This window comes from Sminthopsis crassicaudata, chromosome 6 (genome assembly GCF_048593235.1).
Source record: "Sminthopsis crassicaudata isolate SCR6 chromosome 6, ASM4859323v1, whole genome shotgun sequence".
Lineage (NCBI taxonomy): Eukaryota > Metazoa > Chordata > Mammalia > Dasyuromorphia > Dasyuridae > Sminthopsis > Sminthopsis crassicaudata.
Genome location: NC_133622.1, coordinates 204050300 through 204075956, shown reverse-complemented (window position 1 = coordinate 204075956; position 25657 = coordinate 204050300). Strand labels below are relative to the sequence as shown.

Here is a 25657-nt window from a genome sequence, read left to right as displayed (position 1 = left end):
GCGGAACACCTCCGGGCCGCCTCTAATGCTCTCAGGTTACTCGGGCTCCTTCACGGGCCGCTCACACTCAGGCTCCGGCTACTTTACTGCCTACAACCGAGCCACCTGGGAGGAGATTCGGGAAAGGGGCGGGGCTAACCCGGGACACGCCTCTTTCCCTCGGAGAAGTCTCTGCAGACACACACCCCCTCCTCCCCTCCCCCCCCATGCCTCCGGTTACGGAGTTTTTCTCAGGAGAGGAGAGCCCTGGGCACGGACGGAGAGGGGGCAGAGCCGTGGCTGGGCGTCGGGCTGGGCTCCGAGCGCTGTCTCAGGGGAGCCCGCGTGGGGGGGACACGGCGGGAACGGGGGGGGGGGGGCAGGGAGCGGATTCGCCTCTCCCTTTAGCGCGGCAGAGCTCGTGTCTCCCGCCCCGGGAAGGAGCAGCGGGCCCCGGGCTTTGGGGCGCTGTGGGAGCCGGGCGTCAGGGGGCGGAAGGAGCAGGAATTTGCCTCCAGAAGGCGGGGGTCGGTGCTGGGATTTGCCGCTCCCTCTGCATGCGGCGGCCCGGAGCCGAGGAGGCCGGGCCCGATGGGACCTCGGATCCCCGCTGGGGGACAGCACTGACCCGGCCCGGGGTCTGCGCCGAGGAGACCCCGGACACGGCGCCGGCGCCCGGAGAGTCCGAGGGACCGCAGCCGCCGTTTCAGGCCCTTTAACCGCGGGACTGCTGCGAAAAAGGGGATTGGGCGAAGTGACCTGAGGCCCCTCCGGCTCCAGTCTGTCACCCGGCCATGGGGGACCGCCGGGAACCCCCGCGCGCCCCTTCCCTGCTGCCCGTCACTCTCCGCATCCCTTCCCTGCTGCCCGTCACTCTCTGCATCCCTTCCCTGCTGCCCGTCACTCTCCGCATCCCTTCCGTCCCGGCGCGGGCTGCTGGGGGTGGGGTGGGGTGGGGAGCGGCGGCGTGGAGGCGCCTGAAGTCCGGTCTTTCTGCCCAAAACCACATGACTCCTCCCTGTCCAGCTGCTGCCGCACCCCCATTGGCCGGAGCTTCAAGTCCGCACATGCTCGGAGGGTCTTCAGGAAGAGCGTTCCAGCTGGCCAAATCTCCATGGCAACCTGCCTAGCAACAAGACGCCGTTAAAGTCTGAGTTGTCAAGGGGTCTCCAGGCGATGAAGGGAGCTGGCCAGAGGCGAGGTAGGTCGCTGCTGCTGAGTTTAAGAGAGCCCGGATCCCTGAGAGCAGAATTAGAGCCTTCTCCCTAGCCGGGACAGAAGACCGGGGGACCTCTGAGGGTCAGACTTTGTCTGGGGTGGGGTCAAGGTTCAGCTACGCCTGGAATCAAGATCAAAAGGTGAAATTCCAGGAGCTGGTGCAAACTTAGAAAAGGAGGCTGACCTTGTTTCTTAGTCCGGGGACAGGAGGCAGGCAGTGGCTGGAGGCTGGGGTCCTTATGATGCGGGGGAGAGATTAGTTTATTTGTAGACAGATCATCGTGTCCCGAGTGCAGAGTCCAGGGCGGACGGCAAAACTGAGTCCCTGCTGAGGGTGGTCATTGCGTGGGAACTCAGCCTGAAAAGAGGGGGAGATGGGGCTTCAACCCGACATGTTTCTAACACGGTGGGGTATTTCCTTCCTTCCTCCCTCCTTCCCTCCCTCCCTCCCTCCCCCCCCCCCCCTCTCTCTCTCTCTCTCTCTCTCTCTCTCTCTCTCTCCCTTCCTTCCTTCCTTCCTTCCTTTCTTTCTTTCTTTTCTTTCTTTCTTTCTTTCTTTCTTTCTTTCTTTCTTTCTTTCTTTCTTTCTTTCTTTCTTTCTTTCTTTCTTTCTTTCTTTCTTTCTTTCTTTCTTTCTTTCTTTCTTTCTTTCTTTCTTTCTTTCTTTCTTTCTTTCTTTCTCTTTTTTTCTGGAAGACTCTAATTCTTTTTAGCTTTTATTGTTGTGGAAATATTTTTGGCCTATGTTGGTTGTTGCTCAGGAATGGACTTGGGGCTCAGTCAGTGAGCAAAGCTGGGTCTCTGGGGCCAGGCTGAGAGCTCAGTCTCCAGCTTGGGACTGTGTTAAGCTTCAGATAGGGGCTGCTAAGGTCAAGATTCAGTTTGGGACATAATCTGCTCCTGGAGCCAAGTCTGTGTTTGGTGTGGTTAGAAATCATAGGGTCATAGCTCTGGAGCTGAAAAGGGCTTGAATTCTGTCTCAGACACTTGTGGAACTCTGTCACTGTGGGCAAATCACTTGATCTCTCCCTCAGTTTCCTCATTTGTAAAATGGAACTAATAAAAGCACTTATCTCTCAAGACCAAGATTGTTAAGAGCAAGAAGGTTAATATGTGTAACATGTTTTGCCAACTTTAAGGCTCTCCATACACGTTGTGATATTTTAAAGTTGGCCTTAGAGCTAGAATCTGAATCAGCAGAGGAGCTGAGGCAGCTGTGTCTCCCCTCTAGGCCTCAGGAACAGCAAGTTGGTATAATCATCTTGGACAACAGCCTTGATTTCAGTTGATTATAAAAGCCCCCAGGGAGTCGTCATTGATGGTGATTTCTCTTAGGCTATGGAATCCTTCACTCAAGGGCCCTGGATGCCTTCACTCAAGTACTGCAGCGTGACCACGGCCCAGAAACGCCCCTGCTGCCTCAGTGCCTCTGCCCGCTGGAGCGCCCCCTCCACCTGTCCTCTTTTACTCCAGGTTCCCTGTTTTATCCAACACCCCTCTGCTGCAAGGTAAGTGGTAGGAGTCTGCTCTGGTGGAGGGTTGCCATGAGCACATTTAACCCAAGCACTCAGAAAATTCACAACAAACTTCTGAGACAGACAGGACTGTTACCTCAGCTTTACAAGGAGCAAACAGGTTCAGACAAGTGAGTTGACTTGTCCAAGCTAATAAGTACACCCAGGGTAGTAGAGCTAGCACTTGAATCTTGGTGCCCTTTTTACTTCCAGAAGATTAACAAGTAATTTCAAAGTCCTGAATCAAGAGGCAGCTAGGTGGTGTCATGGAATGCCAGATCTGGGTTCAAATCCAGCCTCAAACATTTACTAGTTGTGTGACCCTGAACAAGTCATTTCACTCTGTATGCCTCAGTTTCCTCAGCTGTAAAATGAGATGGAAAAGTGATGGGAACTCAAAATAATTTATCCTCCCAAGATGGAAATTCCCTAATCCACTCTGAAACATATCAACTCTTCCCTGACTTTGTCTTTCAAGTATTCTTCCAATTCTCCTCTGACTTTGTCCTTACTCTTTAAGTATTTTCACCAACTCCTGATTTTTTCCTTCAAGCATGTCCCCAATTCCTCCCTGATTTTGTCCTTCAAGCATTTCTCTAAATCTTCCTGGATTCCTTCAAAACATCTCTTATCTTCCCAACTCTCTCCTGGTTTCTCTCCCCTTCCTTTTTTTCTATAAAAATCACTCTTTCCCAAGTATGGCAAAAAAAATCACATTTGGATTTGGTCTGTGATCTTTACTCATTAATAAAGATACTTTTTGGTAGGGAGAACGCCTCATTGTGATTTTTCACAATCTTTGCGCCATATCATTGCTCTCCCAAACTTCATCACATGATCACATCAGAAGGATAGCAAACCACTCTAGTTATCACTACCAAGAAAGAGAGAATTGGTTTTGACTAAAAAATGGAGTCTTATTTTCCCTCCTGGTTCTCTCCCTCCAAAGAATCCCTAGGCTCCTTAGGATACCAATTCTTTCCTCTTTAAGTTTATTATTTACTCCAATGTGAGAAGATCTTGGGGAGTGTGAGATACTTGTTTTAGCTTGCAGTGAAGATCAGGCTGTTACAATTTATGACTCCCCTTCCTACTCCATCCTTCCAACCTCTTTGCAGGTCTAGACCAGAGTTATTTTTCACAACTGAGTTACTTTTAGTTTTGTTCTCTCTGGGTTCCTAATACTGTCTGTCCCTCAGTCATAGATTAAATTGCTTACCTCAGAGAATTATAGGGATCCTTCTCCAGAGACTTCTTTGAACTATGATTACAAAATTTTCCTCAACTAGCCTATAGATTTCCTGTGTTAACTAACACTTGACTTGACAAGTTCCTGGAGCTATCCATCCTCTAAAGCATCATTCTACTTTCAAAATGTACTTTTTTTCTAAGGAAAACCTTAAGTTTCCTCATAATCGCAGTGTCAATCCCATCGTCCATTAGATCCACTTCTTTCATGCTGGATCCACACACTGGAATGGAAAGAGGTGCCTTTCCCTGACACTTGTCTGATCTTTTACTTCCTCTTGGTGTTAAATCTGAACATGTCTAAAAGCCAGTTACACTTTACTAGTTACACCTGAGTCAGACCAGGGCTATTTTCAATAGGATTTTTTTTTCATATGGGTATCATATGTCTGTGTCTGCAGACATCTCCGTGCACATTGTCTCCGTGCTTTTATTCTTTCAGTGTGTTCTTGATGTGTCTGGAGTCAGGTTTTTCTCCACTATTCCAATCACAGCTGCTTTCTCCTAGGGGTTCCTGGGGTCAGCCAGATCTGCACATGACTGACTTCCAAGGGAGTGGGCCAGGCCTACTGGAGAGGCGGCAGGATGGTGACACATCAGTCCTTGCCAGAAGGGAGTCAGATGGCTTATACTACAGGGCCCAAATCAAACAAGCTCCTGAGGTGAGCCCCCAACCCCTCTCAAAAACCTCTTAAGAGCTTCACTTAGCTTTTCACAGAAAACAGGAATGATTTCTTGTGCAGCACCATAATTGAGGGGAAATATATAGAAGGATTGCATATGTTTAACACCTATTGAATTACTTGCCATCTAGGGGAGGGGATGGGGAGAAGGGAGAAAAAAGCTTGGAACACAAGGTTTTACAAGGGTGAAGATTGAAAATTATCCATGTATTGTTTTGAAAATGAAAAGCTTTAATTTAAAACAAAAAAGAAAATAGGAATGAATTGAGCTAAACAGTATTAAGGACCCCATTTGTTCAGCTTTTGTTAGTAGTGGGCTACCTCCAGCATTTAATTATGAAAATGTTAGTGATCATATCTTGAGCTTGGAAAATACATTAACTAGAAACCCCAGTGAACCCCAGGGGAACTTATAATAAAGCTGTAATGCACACAAATGTGTAGGACCTTATATTGATTTTCAGATTAACTTGCTAATGGGACACAGGGAGGGTGGGTATGCGTATTTATTTTATAGAGTAGGAAATGGAGGCTCACAAAGGGAACAATGACTTACCCAACATCACACATCTAGTGAATTACTGGAGACAGGATTCACACCCAAAATTTTAAATTCCTAGTTCATGGTGCTTTCCACTATACTGTAAGGCACTCATAAAGACAAATTCCAACACAGGGAGCCAATATTTTATATGAATGTGAGGAATATTTTTTTTCCAAGATGATCAAATCCCGAATACTAGTTTAGATTAATGAGAATATACTGGGTGCATTAGATATTATTTTAAAATGTAGTTTTATTGTTCTCTAATAAGGAATATTTAGCAGTAATTAAAATGCCAATGAAGCAGTCAGATCTTCTAATCATTATAGATAAATCTCCTTTGTAAACCAGTACAAAGCTTTCCACATTTTTTAAACAAATTTGTACAAAATTTTACAAATTACAAATATTTTATTACAAATTATATATTTTGTTTTAACAAAACCCAATAACAAATTACAAACAAATCACAAAATATGCTTCCCTAGAAGCAGTTAAACAAAAAAGTATGAATAATTGGTGATTCAACTCTTTTAAAATGCCCCCCTTTAACAATTTACTGTTTGATAGAGCACGTAGCCTTCCATTTTTAAAAGTTTCATAAGGAAGAGGCAGCAAAATCCATTGGATTTAATTTGTAGACCTTTTACGTTGTATTCAGGGGGGATTTTGTTCCTTTGGATCGACTCTCTTCACTCTGTATCACTTCACATGAGACTTCCTCTATTTCTTTGACTTTTTGACATTTGCCATTTTTTAGAGCACAATAAGTTTTCATTACCACCAAGTGATCCACATTCTATCATTCATATGGAGCATATCATTTGTTTATAACTTTTTGCTATGTGGATAAATTTAGAGATCACCTGGGCAACCTTTTCAGTTTACATAGAAGGAAAGACCCTGAGAGACATAACTAGCCCAGATTCACACATGAAGGGGCTAAAGGGTTGAGCTCAGGAGGTCCTCCAATACTCTTTTCACATGACCACTCATTAAAATGGCATTTTACGGTTTCTAAAACCCTTCGTAATTATTTTGCGAGGTAGGTAGTTCAATTTGAATTGTCCTCATTTTACAGATAGCAAAACTGAGAGATTGAGAGAAATAGTGACTTGCGTGTCAGAGCCAGAATTTGAACTGGTGCCATGTGACCCGAGTCCCTAGAACCCAGCAGCTCTTGATTTCTAATGCAGAATACCTGTGTGCTGAGGCAGGCTCTAGGCATGTGTATATGGGGGTAGGGATGTGTGGGGAGCTGCATGCAGGGGCCTGAATGAAGGAGACATGGATGGGTGCTACTGGTAGTCTTGAGTTATAGGTTGGAAAAAAGAGTGAAGAAGCTAGGAGGATAGATGGGGGCGGAGAGAGAAAGGGGCGTACCAATGAGGGCTCTGCACATCTGCATGGGCCTAGTGGAGTTCTGGACAGGACAGAAATGCTTCTGCACATCTTCCCTGGAGGCAGATCCTGCTCCTGGGCTTTGGGGCCTCTTGGACCCCTGATGCCATTTCTCATTTTGACTTCTCCCCAGCAGCTGGGGAGGCGGGGCAAACTGCTGGTGGAGTTTGAGGCCTCCCCTTCTGAGGGTCCCAAGCTCCCAGGTACACTACAGAACACAAGTCCAGATGATGTCATCCAGTGTTCGTGGGCCCTAAAGCACCCCCTTGTGCCCGGAGACAAGGTTCTGGCACCTTGGGAGCCAAAGCAAGAGAGATACGGGCCAGGCACTGTGGTGCAAGGCCTGGAGACCAGAGACCCTCAGAGAGGTAAGAGGGGCAGCTCATCTCCTATGAGTAGGACACGGTGGGGGGGGGAGGGTAACAGAGGGAGGAGGAGCAGACCACGTGGGTGACCCGGCCCAAGGAGGACAAAGACACACACACACAAAAAAAAAAAAAAAAACAAACAAACAAACAAAAAAAAAATACCCTGTTCTCTACTCATCTGGCCACCTTGTTCCCAGGAAGGTCCTTGGCTAGTATCTATATGTTACAGACCATGTTATATTTTGGTATCAAAATATATCCAAGTATATGTTTTTAAAGAAATATCATTTAAAATGATCTTTCATGTTATAAATTCAGAGAAACTAGCTTTTGCCTTGCTGTAGTTATGTGGGGGGATCACTCCAGGAATCATGGCAGTCGTTCCGTGCATCAAACAGCCATAGCCCTGATAATTCAGGGTAGGAGGAGAGTATCGAGCTTGTTCCTTTAGTAGTTTGCATTACGGCTTTGAAATTTTGAAAGGGATATATCCAAACCATCCATCCATCTAGAAAATATGGAAATCTGTAAGTTACAGAAATGACTACAGAATGTCCTTGGGCTAGGAGAGAGTGCTAGACAATACCTTGTGAGAAAGTGAAGGGTAGGGTGGGTAGGGAACATGAATAGAAATAATACTTCTGGGAACTGTGAGCCATCTCCTTCCCTCCATTGAGGGTGAGGTATAATAGCACAACTAACTGTTCTTTTTATTTTATTTTCTCATTGCCATTTTTGTTTATTTATCTGGTTATTTGTTTCCTGAGCAGCCTCAGAGGATGAAGAAATCACTGTTTGCTTTTGGAACGGCAAGGTGGTCCAAGTGCCATTAGGGGTAGCCATATGGATATCCCCAGCCTGTTGGGAGAAGGCTACGGAGATACTGCACAAATCATTAAGTGCCAATTGGCCGAAGCCTGGAGATCAACTTAGCCCCATCCTCTGGACTCCCCCCTGCCCTCTCCTGGGTTCTGCCCATGGGTATACCATGGATGGGCTTCTGCTGCGCTCCTTCTCATGCCCTCCCCAACACCTTTATCCCCAGTCCCACAATCATTGCCCACTGCTGCCTAATGGCTGCCTCTGTTGTTGTTCCTTAGCCTGCTGTACCTGGTGGCCTCTGAGCAAGACATTAGAGGCCACAACTGGGGACCACCCCGAGCCAGAGCTGAAACCCACAGCACAACTTCTGGAATCAGACAATACCAGAGAAAGAAGAGTAGCAGCTCATGTTTGTGCAAATGTTATTTCTTCCTCCTCCTCCTCTTCTTCCTCCTCTTCCTATGTCTTCTCTTCAGAAGAGGAGGATTTGGGGAGTGATCTGAAGAAAGCTCCTCCTCCAAGAATGATGGTGGACAGCACTGTCAACACTGACAGCAGCCTTTTTGAGAAGCCCCTGAGACAGAAGGTCCTCAGTCAGCCTCCCTGGAAATACTGGAAGAGAAATGGCCCAGAGCCCAGTTATAGAAGACCAGGTATGTTTAAGTTCAGACATCTGGGGGGCAGGGACATGTTGGCAATGTTTAACAAATGGCTTTCTGAAAAAGAAAATCATGCTCATGACATACTTTTAAATTTTCTTAGTCTTCACATTCAGTAAAATAATAAATCAAGTCCCAATGTGCAGTAGTCACTGATTCCCAAGGTATTTAACAGTAGGCTCCAGTGGCTTCAGCATACCGCTACCTTGGAAGAGAGATCAGGGAGAAAAAGGATTTTGCTTCTCGAAATCAGTCCCTGACCCACTCTGATATGGCCAGAGTTGGACAAAGGCAACACTTTGGCAGCAAGATGGATATCTCTTGAGGGTTCTCACATGAGAGGAAGATGAAGACTAGGAAATTTCTACCCAACTAGAAAAAACTGGGATTCCAAATTGGAAAATCTGATAGGAAAAGAAAGAATAAAACTTTCCCCTTAGACGGCATCTTTCTTTTCTTGATTGTAACTCCAAATCTATACTGAGGTCACTCTCATGGTGCTTGAGAGTAACATCTGTCTTCAAATATGGTCCTGATGGATTTTGCCCTGATGGGCACTCACAAGAGCCTGCAGAGAGGGCCAGGAAACATTTTGGAACTAGAGACAAGCAACACAGAGTCTTCTTGACCTTTATTGGAACTCACAAATGCTGCCCTTTTGGATAAAAACACTCCTAGAGCCATTCTAGTGGCCAAGACCACGTAGTTCTCAGCAACAACCAGTGATTAAATGCATTCTTGGACTTCCCTCCTGTATCTAAACTGGGCCCTGGGCCCAGTACCCAAAAGGAACATCAATTAAGAAGTCTTTACACTTACTTAACACTAGACTTAACTAGCTTGCAAAACCTTTTTGCTTTTATTGGATCCTCATCATAACTCTGTGATGAGGAAACATCTCTAGTGAAGGAATTGAGATTAGAACCCAGGCCTTTGGATCTCTAGTCTAGTGCCCTTTCTGATCTACTACTCACATGCTATTTTCCATCTGGCTTGTGGGAGGGTGAAGGACATGGGATTTCCATAATGGACCGTCCCTTCCATTCTGTTCCTAGCCCTTTTTGGCTTGTAGGGAAAGACATTAAAGTTCTTTCATTTTCCGGCCTCACCATCACGACTCTGTCCTGACTTGGCCCTGAGATTTTGAGGGCCCAAAAGCCTGACAGATTGGACCCCTCAGATTAGAAGTAGGTTGCCCCTTTTTCCATCGGGAGTGGTTTACTTCAGACCCTATTTGGATCTTACATGGTTTATCAGGAAGTAGCTTCCTCGGCTGTGAGCCAAGACTCATTTTCAGCTAGAAGGCTGTTAATAGCATGTGAATTGTAGGGCTGACTTTTTCTTACTTCCTTCTTGTTAAGTGATAGGGCCTATAAAAACTAAGAATTTTAATACTTCTGCTGAATCTCAAGAATCCCTGTTGCCTGTATCACTAACCAGTGGGAGTATTTGAGGGCATTGCCTTATTTCTATGGCAACTGCTTACAGTGATGGGTCTTTTAGTCCATGTGGCCCTCAAACTGTTCCTAAGGGCAAGAACTTAGATTAAGGGTAAAAAGGGATCACATGGACCTTGCAAATAGAAAAATAATGTCTTTAATAGGAATCTTTGACTGTTCTGGGATAGGATGGTCTACTCTTACTTAAGGTTTGGTAGAGACATGTGTTAATCTTATGGAATGGTCTAGAAATATGGGAGTCACTTTCAGTGTCTTCAGAGATACTGGATTCTTGGTGTGGGTTTACCCACATGGATATAAAATCATAGGTAGGTTTACTAGAGAACTTACTGATAAACCATCAACTTCCCCATCAGGAATAACTTGGTATTTAAAACAAAGGGAACCCAAACCCCTCTGAAATGGAATTAGTCTGATACCAAATTAAGAAAAAAAAGTATAACCCAATTTTTTCCCCTGAGATTTGTCTTCTTTTAGAATCAGGTGAATGATAAGAAAAATTGACACCAAAAAAACCAAGGGTTTTTATGCTGATTTATGCTGACAGAACAGTGTCTGGCAGAAAAAATAAAACACTTAATTGCCCAACAAAGAGCATCTCTGGGGAAGACAAGTGAAGTGGAGGGGTCTTGATGGCCAGGGGTGTCCCACGTAACTTTCTTCCTATGAGAGTACAGAACAGCTATGTAAGTGTCACTTAAGTGTAAACACCGATCTACATCCCCCCTTCTCTGCCACTCCCACCACTTAACCTCAGCTCCACAATTCACATCCTCTGTACAGTCTTGAGCAGGGGTTCTCAAACTACAGCCCTTGGGCCAGATGCGGCCCACTGAGGACGTTTATGCGGCCTGCTGGGTTATGGCAAATGGGCTGAGGGCCGGAGACACAGTGCAAGCTTTTTTTACTCTAGTCAGGCCCTCCCACAGTCTTGAGGGACAGTGAACTGGCCCCTATTTAAAAAGTTTGAGGACCACTGGTCTTGAGAATCTTCAGTCTTGTGGACCACGTTAATTTGATCCATATTCACTTTTCCAAGCAGCAAATCATGTTGACCTTCCTTAGCCCCACTGATGTTGTTTCATCTCCCACTTAGCCCTTTTTACTGGTCATTAACTTCAGACAACCCTAATCAGATGATATTAAGAGAAATAAGAAGAGATGTTAAATTGCTATCAGACTTACTGGCTGATTTGAGCTGCAGACATATAAGTAAACTCTAAGCATTTGAGTGACTTGTCATCTCTACTTAGGGCCATATCTTAGTGAAGAGAGTTTATCTTGACTAGAGCTTCCTAACCCTGAGGTCTATGGATGAGTGAGATCTCAGGAGGTCTTCGAAGTTGGGCAGGAAAAAAAATTACATCTTCATTCTTACCGACCTCTAAAGGAAACAAAGTGTTTCCTGCCATTGTGAATGTATTCTAAGGTGGAGTCCATAGGCTTTACCAGTCTGCCAGAGTTAGTGGTTGGGGATACAACATGCAAAAGAAAAAAAGAACCGCCACCTAAATCATGCCTGAACTGGAAGGGGCTGGATCGGCTTCTGTGGCACGGAAGGCATAGGTTTACTACAAAACCAAAAACAAAAACAACAAAAACCAGAAAACAAATGCTGGGGCTTTTCCTTAGGAGCTGATTTTTAGGGAACCTGGGAACCTTTGGGAGATTTTGAGAGACGCTGCACCTTCTGTAGAAGCCTGTATGGGTCACCAGAGGCTCTGCATTTAATCCAGCCCTTATCTGAAGAAAAATCCTCTTGACAGTATTCTAGGCAAAACAGTTCCAGATTTGGCCCGAAGATCTCCCAATAATACTCACTGCCTGCAAGGTTGCCTATTCTAATTTTGGACAGCTCTCCACAAGTCTTTTCCTAATGTGTAGAGCACAAAAAGCAAACTGCTGTTCTCCCTTTTATACTCCAAAACTGGAATAACATTCACTATTCCACATTCACCCCAGCCTTCTCTAGGTTCAATATCTTTTCATTAATCTTATTAATCTCAGATCTGCTCATTATCCTTTAAACCTGTTTTAACTTGATCCTCTGAAAAGGTGGAATCCAGAAATGAATAGCATCTCAGAAGTGTTCTGATCAGGGCAGGACTGCCACTTCTCATGTTCTGGACCCCGTTCTCCCATTTAGTTTGTTTGCCTACATGTCGCAAAGCAGAGTTATTCATAACAGAGCACCTCCTCTGATATTTTTAAATGTGAACTGTTTCCCATACCAGTACGTAGACACTGGAACCCAAGTCTAGGGTTCTTTGTGTGTCTATTTCAGTACCACCTTTGACTGGTTGTGTGACCCTAGTGCTAAGCAATAAGTTGCAAAGAAGCTGCTTGCTTTGGGTAGGAATGTTTCCTTATCTGGGAGCTTTTTTTTTTTTTGGGGGGGGGGGTATTAAAGCTTTTTATTTTTCAAAACATATGCACGGACAATTCTTTAACATTACCCTTGCAAATCCTCTGGGAGTTCTTTAAGTCAGTGAAATCACAGGTCTAGTCCTATCCATATCTATATAAGGTGGTCAATCCCAAAAGTTTGGTACAGCTTTAAACTTTAATCTGAGAATATCTAAAAGCTTCGTACGTCTCTGTATGTAACATTTCTCTTGTGCTTTTTAAGGTCAGTAAAGCAGTATAAATTGACTCTGTTTTCCTTTCTTTGATGTAAACCACACGAACTCCATGACTTTGTTCAGAACTTTTACTATTAATTTTATCCTGTTAAAAATGGCCGCTTTTCCAGTCCATTGGCTCTGACTGGCATCCTGTAGGTTAGCTTCATTCCATATGCACATATCATTCGGGTCTTCATCCAAGTCATCAGGCAGCTAGGTGGGTCCTTGCCTGAGAGGCAGGAAAGCTGGGCTCAAACTGAACCTTATACTTCTTAGCTATGTGAGACTGGGCAAACTGGCCTTAGTTTCCTAAGCTATAAAATGAGGATAATAACAGCACCTACCTCACATGTTGTTATGAAAATCAAACTTATGCAAAGCGCTTTGTAGACTTTGAAGTGCTACATAAATGCTAGCAAAAAATGAAAATTGCCCCATTCTGCTTTTTTCTACCACTCCCCTTTACATTTAAATTCATGATTATAAATCACAGGCTCTTTGAGAGAACACCAGTTCTGAAGAGGTCTTCATAACTCCAGATTAGATTAATTAGATAGATGAATTGTATTTTGCCAGCACCCATTTGGGGTGATTTTAGGGTTTTATCTTAGTAAATTCTTTCCAGTGTTTTTGTTTTGCTTTGTTTTTGTTCCTTTAGCTCCAAGAAATCTGCCTCTCCCTTTCCTATCACTTATCATTTTGTCAAATGAGATGATGTGATCCTGGCTAATTAGCTTAATTTGGCTTAGCCTCCTAGGGGAAACTTTCTCTGTCTCTGCTTCTTCACAATCGATATATTCACCTAAGAATTTCCCAGCACAGATCAAGAGTCTTAAGACTTACATCAGCTTGGCTTCCCTTGTGGGCAGAATGTAGGGCAGTATGGCTTAAATCTGACCATCTCTTCTATACAAGAACAAAGTTCTTTCCCCAAAGGATGATAGCAGAAGGTTAATTCTGAAATTCAATTCTCTTTCAAAGGTAAGGAAGAAGTCACTGAAGAAACTTAGAGACACTTGAGATTCAAAAAGTACTCTACCCACATCCTTTCCACTACGGGTACTGTGGCACTAACTCATTCTGGGGAAACAAGATGTTGCTGCAGTGTCCTGGGGACAGAGGGGCAGCCAAAGGAGAAGGTGGAACACATGCTAAAGCAGTGAAAGCTAGAGCACTGGATTGGCAAGAAAACAGGCCTGAAGCCAGAGCAGACTCTGCCAGAAGAGGAAACTGAGCAGAAGAAACAGGTCTGAGGCAATGAACCACAGAGCATTTCTATACAAACAAAGCTTTTTGAAGTACCAGGTAATGCAGAAGCTCCTAAATGCTACCCAGAATTCCTATGGGATACATCAAAGGGTGAATGAAGAATCCTTGCCTAAAGCCAAAGCATGTCAGACATGGCAGAACTAAACTGCCAGGTGTGGCACCTCAGTGAATCACAGGTATGAAAAAAGTCAAATTAAAAAAAATGCTTCTAACAGTATTTTCCATTTCATCTTGTAGGAAATACTAAAATATATTATGTAGGAAGTACTAATTAGAGTTACTAATCTAATAGCTTAAAAAAAAAAAAAAAAAAAAAAAAAAAAGCTTTCCATAAAGCAAAACTAGGATCAAGATCACAAGTATTATCATTGATGGGCATAATCATTGCCCCAATGAACATGGGATTTATTTCCTGTTTTATGTTACAAGAGTTCTCTTTTCACCTTAGTGAATTTGTTTGAAGTCCCTGCTCTATTGCCTTTTACTCCCAGATGGTTTTGTGAAAGGCATAGATGAGCTGCTTCAGATTTATATATATATATATATACATATATATATATATATATATACATATACACACACACACTTATATTTTTATATATACATATGCAAAAGGCATAGATGGACTGTTTCAGATTTTATATATGTATGTGAAATTTTTCTATAATAGTAGCCACAGGGTGGGTATTCTGGGCAAATGTGTCTCCTGTCTCACTTTTTATAAGCTGGCCTAGACTGCTTTGTACCATGTTTATTTTACTCCCAATAAAAGTAATGAAATCTGAATGAAATCTCTTTGAAAATTTCTGTCTTTATTTCCATAATTAACTTTGTAGAGAAGAAAATAATCACAATTTTACAAACAAGTTTCAAGGTACATTATTCCTTATATTTAGCCCGGGGAAACAAGAGATAACATCCATCCTCTCGCCTTTCAGAGCACTGAGGTTAAAACTAAAACAGTCTCCAAGACAGAGCAGAGCTCTTGGGAGAACTGAAGGCACTTCATGGTTGTACTATTTGGGTACAAATAGTAACAACAAAGAGGACCACATTGTGGCTTGGTTAATTCTCTTTCCTATTGGAGAGGGTTGACCAGTATCAAAGGGGGAAATTCAAATCGATGATTTGTCCCGAGTCAATCTCTATCATGTGCGTTGTGGTTACATTAGGGGACCCCACTGTGACAGCATAGGTCCCTGGAAAAACCTCTATCGTGATGTCCTTGGAACTTGTTCTGCCCTTGGAAAGAAGAGATGAATATTGATGGGTTAGAGCTTTTGTGGTGTGTCTCTATCAAAATCACACTTTTCCTACCAGGGCTGTGTCTTCAAGTCCCCAGTGATTTTTAGCAGCTGTTATTTCCATGTAAGAATAAAATAAAGGTAGGGTGGAGTTCAGCTCGATTATATAGGGGGAAATGTTCATTATCGAGTTAGGTGGGAGTCTGTGGAGAAGGTGGACACCACCAATATTTGTTTACTGTAAAAGCAGGGAAGTATTCTTGATGAAAAATCACTCTAATTACCAAAGATCTATTAAACTGGAGATTATAGTGATGGTGGTAATGGTGATTATGGTGATGATGCCTTTCTCTGCTTCTAAAGGCACTCTGGGAATTGATTTCAATATAATCATTAAAGTGGCTAAAATTTACTGGACTAGAAAAAGCCACTGGGAGCTTGGCTTTCTCGTTCAGTGCCAACCCACAGGAAGTGGGAGTTAATGAAAAGATTTGCTTCTGGCTCAGCACTGGCCACAGATGATGGGTACAAGGATGTCCCGAAGTCATGTGGCATTCAAATCAATTTAGCAAACGTTAATTAAGTGCCTACTCTAAGGTAAAGTTCTGGATGGGTGCTTGAAATATAGAAATTAGTCCCTGTGGAGGCTCCCTGGTTTTTGTTTGTTTTAGGACAATAAATAGATTGGTATGGTGTCTGACATGTGGTAATATTAGTTGACTGACTAAAAGATGCTTGAGCAGATATGTACATTGGGAAGCTTTTTTTTTTTTTTTTTTAGCAGTTGTATGAAGGATTCTTCCTCCTCCTCCTCCTCCCACCACCACCACCACGGTGTCTTGGATGTTAATAGCCATAACACTGTATTGTGGCTCAATAACAATCTGGAGGGAAATATTTAAGGAAATTCTTCTGGTAACAAATTCCACCTCTTGTGTGGATTCTCTCCCAGACTCCTCCCCCAAATTGTTTCACACAGTTAACAAGCCACTTTATTTACCCTGTGTGCCAAATGGCAATATCATTATCTCTGGTGACAAGCTTTTGGAGGGATGCGCTTGAGAGCCGTCTGGCGTACATCTTATTTGGACCAGACCCCTGCCAAGCTCTGCCTTTTGGAATTCAAAAAGGGCATTTGGGTTTGGAAGCAAAAAGGTCAAGCCCACTCCCGCTGACTTCCCAGCTGGGGGAATTTCATCGGAATCTGCTGTTGGCACATCCCAAGTGCAGGAATTGGGACCGGAATACCTCAGATTCTTTCCAACCACAGCTATGTGTTCAGGCCCAAGGAACATCCTGTAGCTGCATTTAAAAGATGCCTGGGGGGTGGGGAGTGAGTGACCCAAAGCTGGAGAGGACCAGCTTCCCTTAATATGCCAGAACAGCCCCACTTGAGGCATTTCTGTATCCTGGAATAATAACCAGAGGAATGGCTGGGTTCTAGCTCTTGAGAGCAAATAGGCTTTAGAGCTAGAAGGTTGCTTAAACATCCTCTAGTTCCGATTCACTCATTTTACAGGTGAGGAAATTGAGTCTCACCTAAGGTTAAGGGACTTTGCCCAAGCTCACAGAAGCAGAACTAGGACCCAAACATGTCTACTGATAATAAATCCACTGCTGTTTTTATAGCTAAAAGGCTAAAAGTAGGAACTCACCACAGACTTGAATAGTTTTGAGTCACACCTGGATGGTCCTGAAGCAAGCGTGGATGGTCCCGGAACAAGCATGGGTGAACCCGGGCCAAGCGTGGATGGTCCTAGATCAAACCTAGATCCCGGGGCAAGCGTGGATGGTCCCGGAGCAAACCTGGATGGTCCCGGGCCAAGCGTGTTTGGTCCTAGATCAAATCTGGATAGTCCCGGATCAAACCTGGATGGTCTCAGGCCAAGCGTGGATGGTCCTAAATCAAATCTGGATGGTTCTGGGGCAAGCATGTTTGGTCCTAGATCAAACCTGGATGGTCCTGGAGCAAGCGTGGATGGTCCTGAGCCAAGAGTGGATGGTCCCAGAGCAAGTGTGGATGGTCCCGGGCCAAGCGTGGGTGGTCCCGGGCCAAGCGTGGATGGTCCTAAATCAAATCTGGATGGTTCTGGGGCAAGCGTGTTTGGTCCTAGATCAAACCTAGATGGTCCCGGATCAAACCTGGATGGTCCCGGGCCAAGCGTGGATGGTCCTAAATCAAATCTGGATGGTTCTGGGGCAAGCATGTTTGGTCCTAGATCAAACCTGGATGGTCCCGGGCCAAGCGTGGATGGTCTCGGGCCAAGCGTGGATGGTCCCGGGACAAGCGTGGATGGTCCTGGGGCAAGCGTGGATGGTCCCGGGGCAAGCGTGGATGGTCCCGGGGCAAGCGTGGATGGTCTTGGGCCAAGCGTGGATGGTCCCGGATCAAACCTGGATGGTCCTGGAGCAAGCATTGATGGTCTTGGGCCAAGCGTGGATGGTCCCGGATCAAACCTGGATGGTCCCGGGGCAAGCATTGATGGTCCCGGGCCAGGAGTGGATGATCCTGGGCCAAGCATTGATGGTCTTGGGCCAAGCATTGATGGTCTTGGGCCAAGCGTGGATGGTCCCGGATCAAACCTGGATGGTCCTGGATCAAACCTGGATGGTCCTGGGGCAAGCATTGATGGTCCCGGGCCAGGAGTGGATGATCCTGGGCCAAGCATTGATGGTCTTGGGCCAAGAGTGGATGGTCCCGGATCAAACCTGGATGGTCCTGGATCAAACCTGGATGGTCCTGGGGCAAGCATTGATGGTCCCGGGCCAGGAGTGGATGATCCTGGGCCAAGCATTGATGGTCTTGGGCCAAGCATTGATGGTCTTGGGCCAAGAGTGGATGGTCCCGGGCCAAGCGTGGAAGGTCCCGGGCCAAGCGTGGAAGGTCCCGGGCCAAGCGTGGAAGGTCCCGGGCCAAGCGTGGAAGGTCCCGGGCCAAGCGTGGATGGTCCCGGGCCAAGCGTGGATGGTCCCGGGCCAAGCGTGGATGGTCCCGGGCCAAGCGTGGATGGTTCCGGGCCAAGCGTGGATGGTCCCGAGTCATTCGTGGATGGTCCCGAGTCATTCGTGGATGGTCCCGAGTCATTCGTGAATGGTCCCGAGTCAATTGTGGATGATCCCGAGTCAATTGTGGATGGTTCCGAGTAAATTGTGGAGAGTTCTGGGTCAAACCTAGGTGGTCTTAGGTCAAACCTGGGTGGTCCTGGCTCAAATCTGACTTGTTCTGGATCAAACGTGGGTGATCCTTGGTCAAAAGTGGATGTTCCTGGGTCAACTGTGGATGTTCCTGGGTCAACTATGGATGTTCCTGAGTCAAATGTAGATAGTTCTGGGTCAGAGGTGGGTGGTACTAAGTCAAAAGTATATGGTCTTGGGTAAAAGGTAGATGGTCTTGGGTCAAAGGTAGATTGTCTTAGGTCAAAGGTGGATGGTCCTGGGTCAAACCTGGATGGTCCTGGAACAATCTTTGTTGGGTCTGGGCCAATCTTTATTCCTTGGTAGCTGTCTCTAGGGTGGTGAGATGTGGATTTTTTCTAAAGATTAGAGTTAAAGACTTTTGAACAGCACTTAATTTTATGGGGTTCCAAGTCAGCTCCAGTTTTCTGGATTGCTGACAACATATGAACTCTCCCTCATGCTTGTTCTGCTAGTTCTTTCTAATAAAATTTCAGTTAAGACTGATCTTGGATCCTGGTATACACCATAGCATATCTAGAACCTCGAGAGGCTTCTTTCAATGAGTTCTTTGCTAAGTGATTTTTAAAAATAATCTTTATATCCTGGCTCCTTTATCCTTAGCTTTTTTTTTTTTTTTTTTTTTTTTTTATAAATGTGAATGAATTTTTATACTGTTCTCCTCTCTAAAGAAATCTAGAATTTCTTATGGGATAATAAAAACTGAAAAAGACCAATATGGGCATGCAAGGCCCATTCTTCATCAACATTTTATCTGCTTTTCCCCAACCTTATTGGAAAGTGTTTTCACTCCTCTCCTTCCACCTCCCCCAGCCACACTGAACATAGAATGTCATAGTTAACAAGGATATCTTGGAGATTAACTGGACCAAGAGCTAAAGGGCACCTTGATGGCACAGTGGTGAGAGTACCTACGTTCAAATCCAACCTCATACACATAACATTTACTAGCTGTGTGACCCTGAGCAAGTCACTTAACCTCAATTGCCTCAGCAAAAAAAAAAAAAAGAAAAGAAAAAAGTGTGGGGGGGAACAATTAACCTTTTCTGTCATGAACCTCTCTGACAGTCTGGTGAAGGCTATGGACAAACCCCTTTTCAGAATAATATTTTTGAATGCATAAAATAAAACACATAGAAATACAAGGAAACCAAATGCATTTTAAAATAGTTATCAAAATTAAAAAAAAAAAAAAAAGTTCTCCTGATCTAGATTCTATAGCAGTGGTCCTCAAACTTTTTAACTAGGGGGGCCAGTTCACTGTCCCTCAAACTGTTGGAGGCTGGACCATAGTAAAAACAAAAGCTCAGCCCAGCATAAATGTCCTCAGCGGGCCATAATTTGAGAACCTCTGTTCTATAGAAAAGGAAACTGAGGATCAATAACTTGTACAAAGAAGATGGGACCTGAGTCCTGCTGGAAACAGTGGGGCTTGGAGAGAAACAGAAGTCCAAACTCCAGCCAAAGCCACAATCATTTTGGGGATATGTCCCAGCAAGCCTTTGGCACTGGCTCTCGTTCTCACCAACAGGAGCTAGAACTGACCCCCAGAGTTCCTGCTTGGGCTTTTTTTTTTTTTTTAAACTTCCATCCCTACTCATACTCCTCCAAGACCCCCAAAGCCTACTTAAGCCAAGCAGCAAATGACTTGTGAGACTACCCCAGCTTGATTATTCTAGGATGTATTTTTTATAACCATTTTGTTTAACCACAAAATCTTCAAGTCATTAGGTTTATGACAAAGTATCTTATTGTTTGGGGTTGAGGTTTTTTTACTGTAACTCTTTAAAAAAGTAACATTTTTGGCTTTCTTCAGAATGAGGTCAGTATATACTGAAAAGGATACTTTGTAACAAGAAGCCTTTTTTCCTCTAAGGAAAGGCTCCCTTTGAGCCAAATAAAATCTCAAATCAACTGAGATCTCAAAATATTAAAAAAAAAAAAAATGATCCCCAGATTCATCAGAATCACAACGGACTCAGAGTCAGGAGACCTGGTCAATATCCATTATCTTCCATTATCTATGTGACCGGATAATTCATTTCCCTTCAGTAAGTCTCAATTTCCTCATTTGTAAAATGAGAATCAAAACTTGCATCCTTTTCTTCACAGGGCTCTTGTGAGGAAAACACTTTCTGAAAGTGCTATAGAAAAGTCAGTTGACTATCATCCTTAACTTTTTCTCACGCAAGAGGCATGATTTTATATATTGATATCTATGCATATTGATATATTTTTAATTTTAAATAAAAATATTTTTTAAAATTAATTTAAAAATTTTAAATCCTCTGCCCATCTCTATAGGCTTGGAATGCTCAGAGAACCACTTTGCTTAAATGCTGAACGTCAGAATTTTGGAATAATTACATATACCCAACTTCTTAAACTATGATTCTCAACTCCATATGGGGTCTCATAATTGAATGTGGGGGTTATAAAATTATGATTATTACCAGGAAATATTTAATTTCTATATCTATTTTCTAAATCTATATATCCTAGGTCATGTAAAAATTGCTCGGGCATAAAGGGGTCACAAGTGGAAAAAGTTTAAGGGATCTGAGATTAGCTAGTTTGAATCTTACCTGAATGGGAATCTACAAAATATTCTCCTTGCCAAGTGACCCTGCAGCCTTTGCTTGTAGGCCTCCAGCAAGGCTAACCTCCAGCTCAGGCCAGTAGGAATGATTCAGGACATATTCTTTACACTTCTTCTCTTCAGAAATATTACCAGGCTGCCAGAACTCATCCAGTGCTTGAGGTAGGAGAACCATTAGCTACTTTTAACACCAGAGCACAGTGTTGTGTCAAGCATTACGTCTATCATTGGAAAGTCAAAGGGTTAACAAGGTTCACCTGCTCTGGGCACTTACCTGTCTCACCTGGGGAGAAGACATTGGGTCCACCTGGTTTTGGTGATATTTGCAGACATGATTCAGTGCTGCTTTTTCTGTTGCAGGAGTATGACATCTCTGCAAAACAAAATACAGAACAGAGAAGTTCAAAGTCCTAATCAAAGATTCTTAAAGCTAGAAACAGCCTGGGAAGTCATCTACCATAGGCTGTCCCTGCCCAGAAATCACAAGGAAGCGAGTCTTCCAGCCTCCCCCATCATGCCGCAGTCCCTCAACAGACTCTGTAAGATCCATACTGAGAGTAGCCAGGGAGAAGTTGGGCAAGAGAAATGTCACTGTCTCTTCAGTTCAACAGGTCTCTTCTCCAAGAGATTATACTCTACCCTGAGCAAAATGACTGCTAAGAATCAACTTGTTACTTTGATTAGCATTACTTTGCTACTGCCATCTACTCTCACTGCTCTCTGTACAGCAGCAGCAACTGAACCATCAAGCCTGGACAGGATAGTATTCTGAGCAAGGTCCTTCTGGGACAAGCTGGACAGCCAAGATGGCTTTGTTTTTGTCACCTGATGACAAAATATTCTTTGTGCCTTTCATGTCATGGGCAGTAACAGACTCTACTGAATAGTCCAATATTTACTGTCCCATCTCTCAAGAACAGGGGAGGGGGCCTACAAAAATCTAGAAATAGGGCCCAAGAGACAAAGAATAAACAGCTGACTAGCAGTTTTACCTATGCTGGTACTGGCCAGGTGAGGTCCTAAGTCAAAACTGCTGTTCTTTTTGACTTCTTCCCCTCAGGAGTAATCACAGATTTATTCTCCATCATGACTCTCAGAGGCACTGAACTCATTAACTAAAGCCACAGTGCAAGGGCAGGAGGAGGATCTTTACACCAGAGGAATCACTTCTGGGTATCATAATTTCTATGTCTGTGCCCAGATTAAATAAAACACTCAAGGAAAACACAGGGGAGGCTCCATGATTATCTTTTCTCTGCCTCTGAGGGATTTCTATGAAAGTACAAAGGATATTCATTTGCTAAACCCACAGACCCAAACATTACTTTTTTTATAAAGCATGAATCAAAAGGAGTTGTGTTTAAATTGAACCAGTGGCTCACATTTTGTTCTGGAGTCACTGGGACTTTCGAATTGAAGTGGAAATGTGTTCAGAGATGAAAAGGGACTTCTCTAGAGCCTAACATATATAAGTAACTGGAAGGAAACTATCTTACATTCTTCTTTTGCTCCTCAAAGTCCATCCCATAGCTTCCTCCCTATACCCAATCCGTTGGTAGTTTTCCTGAAGTCACCTTACTGAAAGGTTTTCCTTGAATGTCCCAACATGGACAAACATATCAGTGAATTAATGGAAAAGTTAGGCTGTATCTTGAGAGGTTACATAATGGACAGGTTGGGATCCTGTCTCGCCCTGACAGATGAATATCTATTTTGAATTAAATCTTCAGAAAGAAGTGACACTGTCACTGTCAGCAATGTCAGGGAAGGGCTGACATCTCTTATGCTACTGTAGCCTCAGCCAACTTCCTCATGTTCTGTTAATGGAGGTGAACAGTGGGTGGTTTTTATTTTGCATAGTATCCCTTCATTTTCTCCATAAGGTACATGCTGTGTACTTGAGCATGATTATCATAAGTCACTTGAACTAGATGTAATTAGAACTTTAGGTTTGATTCAGTAATAACTTTTTTTGCCCTAATTAGGAAAAATGTAGGTTTGGCTCTAAGTTAAGTTAGTCTAAAAGATTTTTAATATTTGGGTTTGATTTTAAAAGGACCAATACATTTGTGTGTCTATCAGTGTGGAGCCCAGCAAATTCAAATGGTTCTGGTTTTTGATTCATGCTTTAATTCGGCTTTCACATCAACTTTTTTTTTTTTTTTTTATAATTTTTTTTCACATATATATGCATGAGTAATTTTTTTTTTATAATATTATCCCTTGTATTCATTTTTCCAAATTATCCCCTCCCCTTGATGACAGGCAATCCCATACATTTTACATATGTTACAATATAACCTAGATATAATATATCACATCAACTTTTAACTGACTTAAGTTGTTAAGTTGTTTTGGTTGTGACTGACTCTTCAGGATCCCATTTGGAGTTTTCTTAGCAAAAATATTGAAGTGGTTTTCCATTTTCTTCTCCAGCTTATTTTAGATGAGAAATGGGTGAAGTGACTTACCCAGGATTACACAACTAGTAAGGCTGAGTAAGTCATCTGGAAAATGAGTCTTCCTAACTTCAGGCTAACTTCAGGCTCAGTTCTCTATCTAAGGAGTTGTCCCATCCTGGTGTAGCTGACTTATCCTGGATCCTTATGTGATTCTACCAATCAATGCGGCCATATCAGGAGAGGAACAGGAAGGTTCCATGAATTCCAGGAAGAGTCACAAAAGTAGCAACTTGGTCAGGAGAATGGCTTTTGTTTGGACTCACCCCACACTGAGTTGAAATGTAATCCATGTATTCCATCATCACTTTAAATGCCGTATTGACTTTTATTGACTTTTCTTTTTCCTCCTGTTTGAACAAACAGAACGTAACTGGTGAGCTATCCCTTATATTTTATGCCTCAGATTGCATTTTCCAGGGTGTGCATGTGTTTGGAAGCACCTGCTGCAGAAGAATTTTTTCCTGGTCATCTACATGGAAAGTAAACTTTGGTCTAGAAAGCTGTTCTGGTATCACAGGAGACCTGGATTCATTTCCTGACTCTGTTTTCCTTGTATGACCTTGAACAAGTCCTTTTTCTCTTCTTCAACTGTAAAATACTATATACTATCAAGATCCCTCCCAAACTATTGTTTTAGGAGAGCCATCTTAAAAAATAAAAAACTTTGGATCATAGGATTTCATTGCAAAAAAAGCCCTAACAATTATCTGAAAAGGGATCTTAGAGATCACCTAGTCAATGTCCTGTGTTTTACAAATGGGGAAACTGATGTCCAGAGAAAGAGAGGAAGCCAGTAGGGGGCAAAGCAGAAACATCAAACCTCAGCCCTCGGTCAAAAGTGGATGAGAACAACCCCTCTCGGTATCTCTATCCCCTAATCCGAGGCACTAACACACTGACAGGTGGACTTTCTAGCTTTTCCGTGCAAGTGACATGCGCAGTATGAGTTAAGATGAGTCCTGCACGGCTATTAGTGACTAATGATCCAAAGGTCGTGGCTTCTTAGAGAACATCTTGTATAATCCCTTCATTTTACAGAGTTGAAAACATCGAGTAAAGGGGCGTGACTTGCAGCGAGCCCAGATCCCCTGACCCAACTAAGGAAGACCCTTTTCACCGTCATCACGGAGGCGCATGCGCACAACTTCAAGCTCAAGTTTCCTGGTTGGGTTCATTTATTAAGTGGAATCCCTTCCCCCCACCCCCTCCCACCCCGCTGCCTCGAGGACAGCGGTCCGGAGCCACGGGGCCGGTGGCTGGGGCTCGGCAGCCGCCCGCAGAGCTCTTTTCTAGGCTGGCTGGGCCCTGGGTATCAGTGGGCACTCCCCGAAACCTGTGAGCCACACACCCGAGGATCTTCCACTACTGGGCGCCAGTTGACAGCTCTCCTCCGCGCCCGCTGCAGCAGCTCCTGGCCCTGCCTGTACAGACGCTCCTGGGTTTCTCTGTCCAACCAGTTCAGTGCATGATCCTCCGGGCAGCGGTCCATCCTACCCTGCTCATACACAGAAATGGGTTATCATGGGGAGGGGGCACGGGGGAATGCCGAGGGCCCCCTCCTGGATGATTGCCCAGGGAAGGGCCGCGACCCTTCGCACGACGGGGTGCAGCCCTCCCTCCCAGACCGCTCTCGGGCCCCAGAGCCAAGAAACGTGGGCCCGGATGGAACGCGGAACCACGCGGCGAGTCCCGCCCCAGCCCCCTCACCTGGGCTTTGCAATCAGGGCGCATGCGCTCCGAACACTGTCCAGACGGGGTTGGCGGGACGAGGGGGAGAAAGGGAGGTGGGACCAGGGCTGGGGAGAGGCGGGGCTTCGCCTATTCCTCTTGTGCTGTCGCCTGACGTCAGGGCCCAGTGAGCGCGCCCTTAGGTTCCTAGGGAGCCTGGCCGGGAGGTGGGCAGTCCGAGGGCGGGCCGGGAGGTGGGCAGACGGGCTGAGGACTTCTCCCGATTTTGGCGGAGCTGGCTCCCGTGCTTAGTGGGTGACGGGAAGGGTCCGTCGGTTCCCGGACACCGTTCCTTGGGGAGGCGAGGGCGCCCGGGTTCTGTGGGTTCTGGCCGACTTCCCATGCTTTTAATCCGGGGCCATTTCCGGACGCCTGCTGTTGACTGCCGGGGTGACGATCCCAGCCCTGGGGGTCCAGCTTGAGTCCCACCCACACCCCACCGTCACCCCACCCCACCCCACCCCCCAGGGTCGGGGTGGGGCCTTGGATTTAACGCTGCCCTTTTGGGACGCTAAACCTTTGGGGCGGGAACTGTTCCAATAAGTCCTCACTAACCGAGAGGAGAAGTAGTCTGAGTCACACCGGTAAAGGACTCCCGCAGCTCTCTCGGACCAGCCAGTCAACCAACAGTCTTTTAATA

The 25657-nt window shown here is 44.7% G+C and overlaps 2 protein-coding genes across 13 annotated transcripts; one reads left to right on the top strand and one right to left on the bottom strand.

The window, feature by feature from the left end:
- The first annotated feature begins 976 nt into the window (after positions 1–976).
- On the top strand, positions 977–22054 carry C6H11orf16 (chromosome 6 C11orf16 homolog). 8 transcript variants are annotated; one of them, XM_074276021.1, is made up of 6 exons: positions 977–1180; positions 2429–2705; positions 4468–4621; positions 6721–6955; positions 7726–8430; positions 13502–14580. In XM_074276021.1, the coding sequence occupies exons 2-6, from the start codon at positions 2536–2538 to the stop codon at positions 13528–13530; spliced, it is 1293 nt and encodes a 430-aa protein (XP_074132122.1). In that variant the 5' UTR covers positions 977–1180; positions 2429–2535; the 3' UTR covers positions 13531–14580. The 8 variants fall into 8 exon arrangements, with proteins under 8 accessions (XP_074132122.1, XP_074132129.1, XP_074132128.1 ...); XM_074276020.1 differs by having other exon boundaries at positions 978–1180; positions 2533–2705; XM_074276023.1 differs by having other exon boundaries at positions 979–1180; positions 2533–2705; positions 6724–6955.
- AKIP1 (A-kinase interacting protein 1) lies at positions 7688–25424 on the bottom strand. 5 transcript variants are annotated; one of them, XM_074276017.1, is made up of 6 exons: positions 24997–25424; positions 24638–24784; positions 23553–23636; positions 21102–21200; positions 16689–18566; positions 7688–10559 (listed from the first exon to the last, which is right to left on the bottom strand). In XM_074276017.1, exons 1-6 carry the CDS (start codon positions 25018–25020, stop codon positions 10473–10475), a joined length of 2319 nt encoding a protein of 772 aa, XP_074132118.1. In that variant the 5' UTR covers positions 25021–25424; the 3' UTR covers positions 7688–10472. The 5 variants fall into 5 exon arrangements, with proteins under 5 accessions (XP_074132118.1, XP_074132120.1, XP_074132115.1 ...); XM_074276014.1 differs by lacking the exon at positions 7688–10559 and adding an exon at positions 14593–15031; XM_074276018.1 differs by lacking the exon at positions 7688–10559 and adding an exon at positions 14593–15026.
- Between the last annotated feature and the right edge of the window lie 233 nt (positions 25425–25657).

Excerpts from the sequence above, each read along its gene's own strand:
- C6H11orf16 (XM_074276021.1), top strand. The coding sequence starts at position 2,536 with ATGGAATCCTTCACTCAAGGGCCCTGGATGCCTTCACTCAAGTACTGC. Across the intron at positions 2,706-4,467 it reads CAACACCCCTCTGCTGCAAG|GGGTTCCTGGGGTCAGCCAG; the intron begins GTAAGTGGTAGG and ends GCTTTCTCCTAG. Across the intron at positions 6,956-7,725 it reads GACCAGAGACCCTCAGAGAG|CCTCAGAGGATGAAGAAATC; the intron begins GTAAGAGGGGCA and ends TTTCCTGAGCAG.
- AKIP1 (XM_074276014.1), bottom strand. The coding sequence starts at position 25,020 with ATGCGCCCTGATTGCAAAGCCCAG. Across the intron at positions 23,637-24,637 it reads CAGTAGTGGAAGATCCTCGG|GAGGAAAAAGAAAAGTCAAT; the intron begins GTGTGTGGCTCA and ends TTGTTCAAACAG. Across the intron at positions 18,567-21,101 it reads CTTCTCCCCAGGTGAGACAG|AAAAAATCCACATCTCACCA; the intron begins GTAAGTGCCCAG and ends TCTAATCTTTAG.